At 49.8% G+C, this 13,013-nt stretch overlaps 1 protein-coding gene across 2 annotated transcripts in view; it reads left to right on the top strand.

Moving 5' to 3' along the window:
• Positions 1-11,518, top strand: part of fstl4 (follistatin-like 4) — a 250,099-nt gene extending 238,581 nt beyond the window's left edge. For both annotated transcript variants that reach the window (XM_077224803.1, XM_077224802.1), the window contains 3 exons: positions 1,151-1,258; positions 9,702-9,811; positions 9,976-11,518. In XM_077224803.1, coding sequence (XP_077080918.1) covers positions 1,151-1,258; positions 9,702-9,811; positions 9,976-10,678 — 921 coding nt within the window. In that variant the 3' untranslated portion in view covers positions 10,679-11,518. The remainder of the gene's footprint in view (positions 1-1,150; positions 1,259-9,701; positions 9,812-9,975) is intronic.
• Positions 11,519-13,013: the final 1,495 nt, after the last annotated feature.

The raw sequence follows: 13,013 nt of genomic DNA, 5'->3' as shown, positions 1-13,013 counted from the left end.
GCTCTACTGTTTGAGCTACAGGAAAGCTTTAGTTTCTGCTTTGACAGATGAAACCAGCCGAACGCTGTGAGTGTGTGTTAGAAATCAGGAATGCTGAGAGAACATGGTGCTTTACGTTTTTCATCTTCAAACCAATCTCGGGTCTCCAGCCAATAAAGTTTAAATGATGGATGGATGGATGGAATGAACATCATTCCTGTGTGCTTAGAGCCCCTGTTTACATCTGATATTAAAATGCTACTGACCGAATACGTAAACGTATGGAAAGAGCTCTAGCCAGACGGGATTTAAACTTCATCGGCTGGAGACCCAAGTTTGGTTTGAAGAGAAAACGTACCAAGCACAATGTTCTCTCACTGTTCCTGATTTCTAACACACACTCACAGAGTCGGCTGGTCTTGCGTCTGTCAGGGCAGAAACGAAAGCTGATATTCTCTGTATGTTTTTCTTTCGCATTCTCATGTAAATTGCATGAGCTTATTTCCTCCATTAGATCTAAAGATCTGAAAAAGCTCACACATTTACACGCCCATAGACACTCCTCTGAAGAAATCAGGACAGAAGTGGTTGAAAGTGGACAAAAGACGCATTAAAACAGCAGGAGCAAACAGGAATGTGTCTCCCTTGTCTACTTGTGATACGATCAGTGCTGCTAACCCCCCCAACCCCCCCCCCCACTTTTTAACGCGCAATCCAACGGACCGCTGAGGCGGCGGCAGCACCATTGTTACTTTCTAGAGCAATTAAATACTCTTGTTCCACCTGTTTTGTTATATATATATATACATCCCTAAAAAGTGGCTAATAATATTTCTATACTGAAATAATATCGGAATTATAATTATTATGACTATGATATGATGATTGATTTTTTATGCCCCCTCAGCACTTGGTGCCCTACGCACAGCACATGGTGGGAGCGGCGGAGCTGGATCCGATCCGCCAAAACACATCTTTATACCAGATGTAAACTGGGTCATGGAAAGATTTGGTTCTGCTTCAGCTTAATTTATTCTAAAAGTGTTCATACTGAAACCATGTCCTTTATTAGGTCACTTGCCAAAACAAATTTCAGTGAGTGCTTCACTTATCGCAGTTGCTCTTGACAAGCAAGTGAATGAATTTCTCTCTCTCTCTGTTGGAATGACAGGCTGTGGAAACAGACGCCATGCCCGTCAAACTCTTCTACGACAAATCTCACGATCAGCTGTGGGTCTTGTGCTGGGGAGACCTGCTGAAGTCCCGCTCTACGCTACAGGTGAGTTTTTGGTTAGGTTTCGAGTTACGAGTTATGTTTCACCCTTAAAGACTCTCGAGCAAATCAAAGAGCTCACACATTCATCACGCCATGATGTTTTTTTAGCATGAGAGTTCAATCAGTGGGGTTTGAGAGGCTGTTTATTTGCTAACAGCCTGTGATTTTGAACACAGTCTGTATTTTTGAATGTTAGGTGTAAATGTGTGACAGTCTTTGTTTGACATACATTTCTGCACCAATCGCAGCTTGTTTAATTGCATGAGTGCACGCTCATTAATTTCAGTTCCCTGTCGGCTAGACCTCCTGACTAGAACTGTATGCATATGAGACGCTTTCTACGTTGTGTGTAAAATGTTTGCCTTGTTCCCACTTTATTCTCTGCCAGGTTTGATCAGCACTGTCCTCATGTCAAAGCACACGTATGAGAAACACACAGCCTCAAAGACAGAGCAAATGAAAGGCTTTTTATTTAACAAACAATGTGTATTTCCAGCCCCCATACACATGAATAATTCACGTTTTATTAAATAGTGGGAAAGTCCTCAGGTGTATTTGCTTGTTCAGCATGCCCACAGAGCGCCAGCCACGCTGAATAATGAAGGCGTTTGCTATGAATCACTCAGAAATGCTAAAGAGCACTTTTAAAGGGAAGCTGCATAATCGGCTGCAGGGGATATGGATTCACACCACAAATAAATGGCTTGATAATATTCAACTCATTTTGAATGCGTGCAATTGACCCGGGCATGGGCAATTTGTCGGGGCCGGAGGCAGTACTCGGCTTGAGAGGTGAAATATCAAACCCATTTTTTTAAATGGCTCAATATTCTTAGTCAAACATCTGAACCTGCTTGTCAGCTCATTAGATTAAACAAATTAGGGCTAAGGAGAGTGAGGGGAAATACAGCCGCATGTGTTCGCTTGGCTCTGATCCTGCTCTCATCACACTGATTCACAAACCAACAACTCATAGTTTGCATTCATAATCAGCTGCACTGGACACTTATTAACAAGCTAAAAACAGCATTTTTTTCTAGAGGCATAGTTTCCAAGTGGTTTCCGAATAATCCTTGTGAATTAAGCTGCTAAATATCCTATGACATATTATAAATACAGATACGGCGTGATGAATGGCTTGGTTTTATACCCTTTTGAAATTAAAGTGTACTGAATTGTATCGAATGTGCACTCATTGTGTACTTTAAATATTAAAAGTAATTTAAAAAAAACTGTAGGCCTACTTGCAGATATTGTCAGGGTTGGGGTGAAGGGATGAGACGAGGACTCGATATTATAGAGATGAAGGGCTTTTAATTGGTAAAAAAATAAAGGTGGTGTTTCCTGAGGCTTTTAAAAACTCCCAGCCTGTTTCATTACTCAAAACCGCAATCATGGGTAAGACTGCCGACCTGACTGCTGTCCAGTAGGCCATCATTGACACCCTCAAGCAAGAGGCTAAGACACAGAAAGAAATTTCTGAACAAATAGGCTGTTCCCAGAGTGCTGTATCAAGGCACCTCAGTGGGAAGTCTGTGGGAAGGAAAAAGTGTGGCAAAAAACGCTGCACAACGAGAAAAGGTGACCGGACCCTGAGGAAGATTGTGGAGAAGGACCGATTCCAGACCTTGGGGGACCTGCGGAAGCAGTGGACTGAGTCTGGAGTAGAAACATCCAGAGCCACCGTGCACAGGCGTGTGCAGGAAATGGGCTACAGGTGCCGCATTCCCCAGGTCAAGCCACTTTTGAAGCAGAAACAGCGGCAGAAGCGCCTGACCTGGGCTACAGAGAAGCAGCCCTGGACTGTTGCTCAGTGGTCCAAAGTACTTTTTTCGGATGAAAGCAAATTTTGCATGTCATTCGGAAATCAAGGTGTCAGAGTCTGGAGGAAGACTGGGGAGAAGGAAATGCCAAAATGCCTGAAGTCCAGTGTCAAGCACCCACAGTCAGTGATGGTCTGGGGTGCCATGTCAGCTGCTGGTGTTGGTCCACTGTGTTTTATCAAGGGCAGGGTCAATGCAGCTAGCTATCAGGGGATTTTGGAGCACTTCATGCTTCTATCTGCTGAAAAACTTTATGGAGATGAAGATTTCATTTTTCAGCACGACCTGGCACCTGCTCACAGTGCCAAAACCACTGGTAAATGGTTTACTGACCATGGTATTACTGTGCTTAATTGGCCTGCCAACTCTCCTGACCTAAACCCCATAGAGAATCTGTGGGATATTGTGAAGAGAAAGTTGAGAGACGCAAGACCCAACACTCTGGATGAGCTTAAGGCCGCTATCGAAGCATCCTGGGCCTCCATAACACCTCAGCAGTGCCACAGGCTGATTGCCTCCATGCCACGCCGCATTGAAGCAGTCATTTCTGCAAAAGGATTCCCGGCCAAGTATTGAGTGCATAACTGAACATAATTATTTGAAGGTTGACTTTTTTTGTATTAAAAACACTTATTTTATTGGTCGGATGATATATGCTAAGTTTTTTGGGATAGGAATTTTGGATTCCCTTTCGTTGTCACTCCAATTACGTCGGATGACGACGTATGGGGTTTAGCTTAGAAAGCCTACCAACTTCGAGTATTACAAAACGAGCCAATGGCAAAGAAAGGCCATGGGTCTGCGGAATTTGCATAGCGTAACTCCGCCCCACCTCGTGGGTATAAAAGGAGGAAGCCAGCAACAATTAGATATGTTTTCGCTTCGGAGCCAAGTGTAATTCTTCACTCCCTAAGCTATCTCTGATTGTCAGCTTCTTACGAGACGAGCAACTCTCCAGTGTTGGTGTGACGGCGATCTCCCGGCGAGTGCACAGTTCCTGCCTATCTGAGCATGGTTTGCCAGCGAGTGTGTTCTCCGCGGGCGCTTCAACACTGAGTTTCTCTCACAAAAAGAGCTTGCACGCAGCACGTGTTTTTAAAGATGCCTCACCCGTGCACTTCTGGTTGCGGTCGGCTTATGTCTGACTCTGATGGGCACGAGCGCTGTCTGGTGTGTTTGGGCATTAATCACGCTAGAGCAGCGCTCGTGGATGAGTACAGAGAGAGAACATGACCATCGCAACACTTAGATCGAGACTCAATGATCTCGCAAGAGTGAGAGTCCCCTCATCCACACCCCGATCTAGCGCCTCCTCGAGAGGCTCTACTTCGGCTGGTGGCCAGGGTGATCTGAGGGTGAATGTGTGGAACAAAGCGCCGACTATTTGTCCGTGCCCCACAGCACCTTCACCAGTGTTGCAACCCGCGAGCGTTCAGGGGATTCCCGCGGGACCGTCGTTTGAGGTCCCGCGGGTTTCCTTTGGCGCTCCAGAGGAAGACGTGATGTCAATCGCAGCATCACAAGGCGGGTCTGATTCATCTGGAAGTGACGACTCGTCACAGCTGCCACCTTCGGGTGTGAATACGGCTGTGGCTCAGTCTGATCCAGAGATGACGGCCATGCTTTCCCGGGCGGCCACGAGCATTGGTTTAGAGTGGACCCCCCCACCCTGTCCTGCGGCTGGACGATTGGTTTTTGGGTGCAGCTGCGGCTTCCCGTCCTTAGCCTGCCCCAATACCTTTCTTCCCGGACGTGCATGATGAAATCTCGAAGTCCTGGAAGACTCCCATGTCTTCCCGCGACCGCTCACTGGTTTCATCCGCCTATCCTCCCCTCGATGGGGCAGCTGCCCGTGGGTACACTGGGCTCCCCCCGGTTGAGCGCTCTGTTGCGATGCAGCTGTGTCCTCAGAGTGCTTCTTCTCGCGGCGAGCCTAAGCACCCATCCAAAGCCTGTAGGTTCTCGTCTACCCTAGTGGCAAAGTCCTACAGAGCGGCGGGACAGGCGGCTGCCTCTTTGCATGCCATGGCCACTCTGCAGGTCTATCAGGCCCAGATGCTAAGGGACATGCACGAGGGTAGGACGGACCCAGGGCTCTTTGATGAGCTGCGCGCCGCCACCGACCTCGCCCTCCGGGCGATGAAGGTGACCGCACACTCCCTGGGTCTGGTGATGTCCACAGCTGTCGTCCAGGAGAGACATCTATGGCTGAACCTGGCTGACATGCGGGATGCTGAGCGTTTCCGCCTGCTCGACACCCCCATGTCCCAGGCCGGCCTATTCGGCGGTGCGGTGGAGGATTTCGCCCAACAGTTCTCCACCGCCCAGAAACAGAGTGAGGCCATTAAGCATATTCTGCCCCGACGGCCCGCTGCTGCCTCCACCCAGCCGACCGGGCAGAACCCTCAGTCTGTTCGCCGCCGAGGGCGCCCTCCTGCGGCTCCCGCCCCTCCCGTCCGGCCCAAGCAGCAGCCTCCACCCGGGCCCGGTCGCGGAGGAAGCCGTAAGAAAGCGCCCCAGCCCTCTCCAGCCCCGCCCCCCGCTAAACGCCGGGCCAAGCGGTGCTCCTGAGACGAGCTTCTCAGGGATGTTGAAAGTTACTTCACAGGAGATGGTAGCAGGACCACTCCTTCCCCTGGTGGAGGGCCGGGGGAGAATCTTTTGTTCTCCACTCCCCGCTGCTCACCCACGGGTGGGCAGCAGCCTAATGTGGTTAAAGAAAGTGCACCCCTCGTCCCCCTCTGTTCCAGAGCCGGTTGACAGTGCGCGCCGTCCCCGGACCGTGCCGCTCTCTTTCGCCTCTGTCGCCAGCCCCCTGGCAGAGCAGACCCCCGTGGAACGTTCATTCTTCCCTGGTCTCCTCTGTCAGGGCGCGGTTAATGACTGTGCCCCCACACCGGGCCGCTATGCCGTCCACGTCGGGGCCAGTCATTCCGCCCTGCTGCACCACCGGTGGGAAGTCTGTGGTTCGTATGACCCCGCTGGTACAGTTCTTGGGAGCCTGGCTAGAGCTTCCCCTTCTGTCCCGCGCGGACGATCAGGCTCGGCTAAGCGATTCAGTTTGCGCGGTCTCCTCCCCGCTTCAGGGGAGTCCGCTCCACTTTGGTCGGTGGCAACGCCCCTCTCATGAGAGCAGAGATCGCTACCCTGCTGGCGAAGGGGGCTATCGAGACCGTCCCTCCGGCCGGGATGAGGACTGGCTTCTACAGCCCGTACTTCATTGTCCCAAAGAAAACCGGTGGGTTATGGCCAATCCTGGACCTGCGCATGCTGAACCGTTCCCTTCACAGGCTGCCGTTCAAGATGCTCACTGCCAAACGCATTTTCGAATGTGTGCGGCCCCAGGATTGGTTTGCAGCAATCGACCTGAAAGACGCCTACTTCCATGTCTCCATTCTCCCTCGACACAGACCGTTCCTACGGTTTGCTTTCGAGGGGCAGGCATACCAGTACGCGGTTCTCCCTTTTGGGCTAGCCCTGTATCCTCGCGTCTTCACGAAGGTCGTCGAGGCAGCCCTTGTCCCCCTTCGGGAACACGGGATCGCATCCTGAACTATATCGACGACTGGCGGATCCTAGCTCACTCTCGAGACCAGGTGTGGGAACACAGGGACCTAGTGCTCCATCACCTAGCTCGTCTGGGCCTTCGGGTCAACTGGGAAAAGAGCAAACTTTTCCCCGTGCAGAGGATCTCTTTTCTCGGTATGGATATCGACTCGGTCGCCATGTCCGCGCAGCTTACGAGCGAGCGCGCAGTCACTGCTGACTTGCCTGAGACAGTTCGAGGGCAAGAGTGCGGTTCCACTGAAACTTTTTCAGAGGCTCCTGGGGCATATGGCTTCTGCAGCCGCGGCAACGCCGCTCGGATTGCTTCATATGAGACCGCTTCAGCTTTGGCTTCGCGACCGAGTCCCGAGGTGGGCAAGGCAACACGGCACCCTCAGAGTAACAGTTTCTCCGACCTGCCGTCACACCTTCACCCCATGGTCGAACCTCAGTTTTCTACGGGCCGGAGTGCCCCTGGAACGAGCTTCACGGCATGTTGTTGTAACGACAGATGCCTCCTCCACGGGCTGGGGTGCCATGTGCAATGGACGTGCTGCCGCGGGCTCCTGGACAGGACCCCGTTGCCTCTGGCATGTCAATTGCCTCGAGTTGCTGGCCGTACGTCTTGCTTTGCGCCACTTTCGGGCCGTACTCAAGAACCAACACGTACTAGTCTGCTCAGACAATACCGCCACTGTAGCGTACATCAACCATCAAGGTGGTCTACGCTCCTGCCGTATGTCGCAACTCGCCCGCCACCTCCTCATATGGAGTCAGAAGCATCTGAGCTCACTTCATTCCATTTATATCCCCGGAGCCCTGAACTGTCCAGCCGACGAGCTCTCACGGCTTCAGCCCCTCCCGGGAGATTGGCGACTCCATCCCCAGTCGGTTCAGCTGATTTGGGACCAGTTCGGGGACGCACAGATAGATCTGTTTGCCTCTCATGACTCGACCCATTGCGACCTGTATTATTCCCTGACCGAGGGCACGCTCGGCACGGATGCACTGGCGCACAGCTGGCCGCGGGCCCGCAAATATGAGCTCACCGAGAAGACCCCCGGAGATGTTCGATTAGTGTCGTGCTTTCCTTCCTTCAAGATGGGTTGGAGCGAAGGCTGTCTCCCTCCACCCTGAAAGTCTATTTTGCCGCTATTGCCGCACACCATGACCCGGTCGAAGGTAAGTCTGTTGGGAAGCACGACCTGATCGTCAGGTTCCTGAGAGGAGCGAGGAGACTGAATCCTCCTCGCCCTCCTGTCGTTCCCACTTGGGACCTCTCAGTGGTTCTAACTGCCCTGCAGAGTGCTCCCTTTGATTCTTTGCAATCAGTGGAGCTTAAGTTCCTGTCTATGAAGACAGCGCTCCTGGTTGCATTGGCCTCCATCAAGAGGGTAGGGGACCTGCACGCATTCTCCGTTGACGAAGCGTGCCTGGAATTCGGGCCGGCTTACTCTCACGTGATCCTGAGACCCCGGCTCAGATATGTGCCCAAGGTTCCTACCACTCCCTTCCGGGACCAGGTGGTGAACCTGCAAGCGCTGCCCCTGGAGGAGGCAGACCCAGCCTTGGCTAGCCAGTGTCCTCTCATGTACTCCATTCAACCAGCTAGTACTGGATCCGCTCAGGTGTCTTTGCTTGCTCGCCATTCCACTCCACGGACTGGATACGTGCGATATTCTCCTCAGGTGAGCTTCTCCGAAAGCCCTGAGTTCCTCCAGCACTCCTAACGTCGGCGCCAGTGTCTATTGCCTGCGCGTCGGCTAGGTGCCTCCCGTGTGCATGGTCCCTCCTCCAAGCGACCCCCACATGTGTATTTCCACTGTAAGCCTCTCTGAGCATGTGTCTTTCCCTTGGCAAGCCACCTTGCCACCCCTGGGGTTGAAATATTCCACCTGCGGCTGGACACTCCAGTGTTCTCCATATGCATCCTTTGGGTCATATGTGTATTCTCTAAGTCCCCCCCGTTGGGCTGGCAATATTTTGCATATTTCCTCTAAACTATGGGATATGCTCCCCAGTGTACCTTGGTATTCCTGTGCTAGATAGGAGTCCTTCGTCCGTGCCAATCTCACGACAAGGATCTCAGATTACGCAGGGCACTGGAAGACAGCCGAGAAGGTGGCGTGATTAGACTGGTAACCCCATTCGTCGTCATCCAACGTAACTCGGAGTGACAACGAAAGGGAACGCCTCGGTTACGTATGTAACCCTCGTTCCCTACTCAGGGAACTCCCTACTCGTTACGTCTGCCTGCCACTTTCCGCTGTACCGCGAGGATCGCCTGAGCTCAGTCTTGGCTCCTCAGCGAAGAAACATATCTGCATGTTGCTGGCTTCCTCCTTTTATACCCACAAGGTGGGGCGGAGTTACGCTATGCAAATTCCGCAGACCCATGGCATTTCTTTGCCATTGGCTCGTTTTGTAATATTCGAAGTTGATAGGCTTTCTAAGCGAAACCCCATTCGTCGTCATCCGACGTAACGTCTCCGTTCCCTACTCAGGGAACGGGGGTTACATACGTAACCGAGACGTTTTCATGAGCTGTATGCCAAAATCATCAGTATTAAAACAATCAAAGACCTGAAATATTTCAGTTAGTGTGCAATGAATCTAAAATATATGAAAGTTTAATTTTTATCATTACATTATGGAAAATAATGCTAATTTTTTGAGAAGGACCTGTACATGATGATTAACTGTAAAAGGAGTTGGGAAAACACCATAAGCATGATTAAACACTCACCTTCATTTATATAGCACTTTTTACAATACAGATTGTTTCAAAGCAGCTTTACAGAGATAACAGGAAAATAATGTCATTGCACTCATCATCTAGGACAGTTGTGCACCACTATTTAGAGTAAATTCATGAATGTCTTGTCATTATATAATAAAATATCAAAGCAAGAATCAATCATTGCACAGACTGAAAGCACACTGTTCTCATAGATTATTTAATTTGTTATATTACAACAGAATATGTTATTTATCCTTTTAAGATCTTTGCTTATCTGGTCAGATTTAAGACACTCTACATGATTGTAATACTACTTTCTCTTGTTTCCACTTTTGAGGTGATCACTTCTGCGAGTGCAGTGGAGCAGCGTCAGATCGTTCACACTGTGTTTGAAAGAGTGGAGGATTTCTACATTCCTCCCACCAACCTCATTATCACCCACGTAAGGTAAGAAACGATCGTCACTGCTCAGTGTGCATGACCTCTGTCAGATTTTCAACATAATTCTTCCGAAAATTGGAAGTGAGTAAATGATGGTTGTAATTAACAGGGCAGCACTTAATAAATCACCAGAAAGATCATTAACCTGTCTTTGACAATTGTCATCTTAGGTTTGGCTTTGTCTACTTAAAATCGGAGCCTGCGGTGCATAAAATCGACCTTGAGACCCTCCACCTCGTCAAGACCATCAGTCTGAAGAACTACAGCTGTATTCCAGCCAGCATGGCCTACACTCATTTAAGTGGCTACTATTTTATCGAGTGCCAAGTCGAGAAAAGTTCATCTCCGAGCTCACAGCTTCTCATTGACAGCGTAAGCGACACAGTCATCGGACCCAATACCAACATCAATGGCCGGCCGTTCATCTCTCCAGACGGGCGTTTCGTCGTCTCCGTGGATAAACGACGTGGCAAACTCCAAGTCCAGACCATCTCCTTCAGCGGTGAGCTGCAGATAAGCCATGAAGTGGATGTCTCGATTCAACTCGCAGACTTGGAGTTTCAGCCCTCCTTCACGGAGGCCAACCAGTACATGGTCGTCACCTCTTCGGCTCAGGGCTCAGAGCTGATATTCTCGGACCTGGCGACGGGAAGAGAAAAAGCCCTTCAGAATGTCAAGGATCCGATTCCAGCCACCAGCTGGCCTTGGGGAGACGCCAATAGGGTAGTGGTCTCTAGCGGGGTGTTTGGACGCTACTTGGTCACGTCGTCGACCGAGTCCCTGTTCGTTCTGGATGGCAAACAGAGCGGCCCTCACTGTGAGGTGTCAGATGTCAAGAGAGGGAACACAGTGGTGTGGGTGGGTGAGGTATGAGTGGCGTACCGCGGGCCGGTTCTGCAGAGGATTGCGTCGGCCGACTGGGCCAAAGCTCTGGAAAACCTTTAAAGGGAGGCCAATGGACTTGACCCTAGTATTGAGTTAAATGAACACATGTGCGGGTTTCTGTAAAGTACACACACATGCACACACATTCAACAAACCTTAAAGAACAACGGAACGAATGAAAACACCCTTCAGTGCAACAGTGAGCTAATTTAATGAGAGATGTACATTTTTTGCACTTTCTTGTTAGCAGAAATAGTGTGAAGAACCAGACAGGTTAGGTGATGACTGAACTATGCACAATGCTTTTTAAAGTTTTTCAGTGTTTTTCTTTTTTCATTGTGTCACTGCACAGTCACTGAAGGAAATGTGTCCATCAGTGTCACGTCTATTAATGTCAATGTAGAAAGATTGTGTGGTTTGCATCGTCCCAGTGTTTCTGGCTTCACGTTTCAACAGCTTATTGTCTGTTTGTTTTTTAGTATTATTAGTACAACACTTAATAATAAACATGTTAGAGTAACATTTAGCATTTGCCTCTTTGTAACCCATCTAAAGCATGTGTTGAATCACGTGTTGAATCATTTTAATCTGATTGGTGCAACGTCACCCTGTGACACATGTCGGTGTACCGCGGAAACTATAAAGGATTCCTGAAACAAACAGCGACAGCTTCTGATAGGCTGAAGTCACTCACAGGCATGCGGGAAGTATGGCAAGGCAGCACAGAGCCTCATTCCTTTTCAGGGAACCAGAGGATCTCTTTTTCCAGTAAGGAACTGGAATCGGTCTAACACACCTTACAGCAGGAATGTTTCTGGTCAGTGCTTTCAGAAGTGAAAAAGGGAAACCTTTTCAGAGGCTCCTGGGGCATATGTTAGACACAGGCACAATGGCTTCCTCCATATGAAGACCGCTTCAGCACTGGCTTCACGGCCGAGTCCAGAGGTGGCCGTGGTAGAGCAGCACGCTCCGTGTGATAATCACCTGGCCTGCTGCCTATCCCTCAGCCCGTGATCAGACCTTTGTTTCTCCGGGCTAGCCGCCCCTAGAACAAGTGTCCACCAAACACCAGCTGAGTGGCCACGTACAACGGACAGGCATTAACGGGGGTATGGGCGGGCCTCCGACTGCATTGGCATCAACTGCCTTGAGTTGCTGGCAGTACACCTTGCTTTGAGACACTGCTGCTCAGCAAGCTTTTACTGGTCTGTACAAACACTGTGACCATTGCGCTACGCTTCCCTTGCATGTTCCAACTCGCCCGCCAACTCCTCCCATATGGTCAGAAGCTTCTGAGGTTACTTTATTCCACTTACGTTTCCGGCCTGCTCAATCGTGCCGCCGACAAGGCCTCATGACAGCTTATGGCCCAGGGAGAGTGGAGACCCCATCCCCATGGTTCCAGCTATTCTAGGACCACTTTGGGCTACCACAGTTACATCTGTTTGCCTCTCCGGACTCGTCCAATTGCAAGCTGTCTTACTCCCTGACCGAGCGGACAACCCTCGGCACGGAGACACTGGCTCACAGTTGGCCCTGGGGCCTCCGCAGAAATACGTTTCCCCAGTGAGCCTTCTTACACAGCACTGTGCTAAGTCAGGGAGGAGAAGGAGCAGGTCTTGCTAGTTGCCCCTTATTGGCCCAAAAGGACCTAGTTTCCGCAAACTTTTGCTTTTCTCAACAGCCCCTTCCTGGCTGTTGAGAGCCCCAAATCCAGGCTGTACCCAGACAGCAACATAGTGTCAGCCCAGATCATGGCCACATCTGGTACATGTGGATTTAACACGTACCAGATGTGGGCAGGATCTGGGCCGATACTATGTTGCTGTCTGAGAAGCCACGTATTATAAACCTTTAGCATGGATGGGGATAATTCTGCAGCAAAATTATTTTTGATTCCTCGCCACTGTTGCCTTTGTCTTTTGGCTTGCTTAGTTGGGGACATTTAATATTCAACAATATTATTGATCTGCCTTGTTTGACACCATGATATGAGAACTGAACTGAGCTGGACGATGACATCATGGTTTTCTCCAGAGCGGCTTTATATATATATATATATATATGAACTAAAATAATAACTTTTTTACAACCAAAATAAACAATCACTGAACTTACTTAAGCTGGACTATGACGCTATTTTCTTCTAGATCTGCTGAACAGCCGAAACAAACTCTGTTGCATTATTTTCCTGTTATCACTGTAAAGCTGTTTTGAAGCTATCTGTATTGTAAAAAGCGTTAAATATATATAGGCATATACGTATATATAGGCATTACGTTTCCATGTAAAGTTTAAGATGGTCTCAATAACCTTGGTTAGG

Source organism: Siphateles boraxobius, unplaced genomic scaffold, assembly GCF_051911475.1.
Source record: "Siphateles boraxobius isolate OS27281-9 unplaced genomic scaffold, OSU_SipBor_1 92, whole genome shotgun sequence".
Classification (NCBI taxonomy): domain Eukaryota; kingdom Metazoa; phylum Chordata; class Actinopteri; order Cypriniformes; family Leuciscidae; genus Siphateles; species Siphateles boraxobius.
The sequence above is the reverse complement of the archived record's forward strand: the minus strand, read 5'-3'. Positions and strand labels throughout refer to the sequence as shown.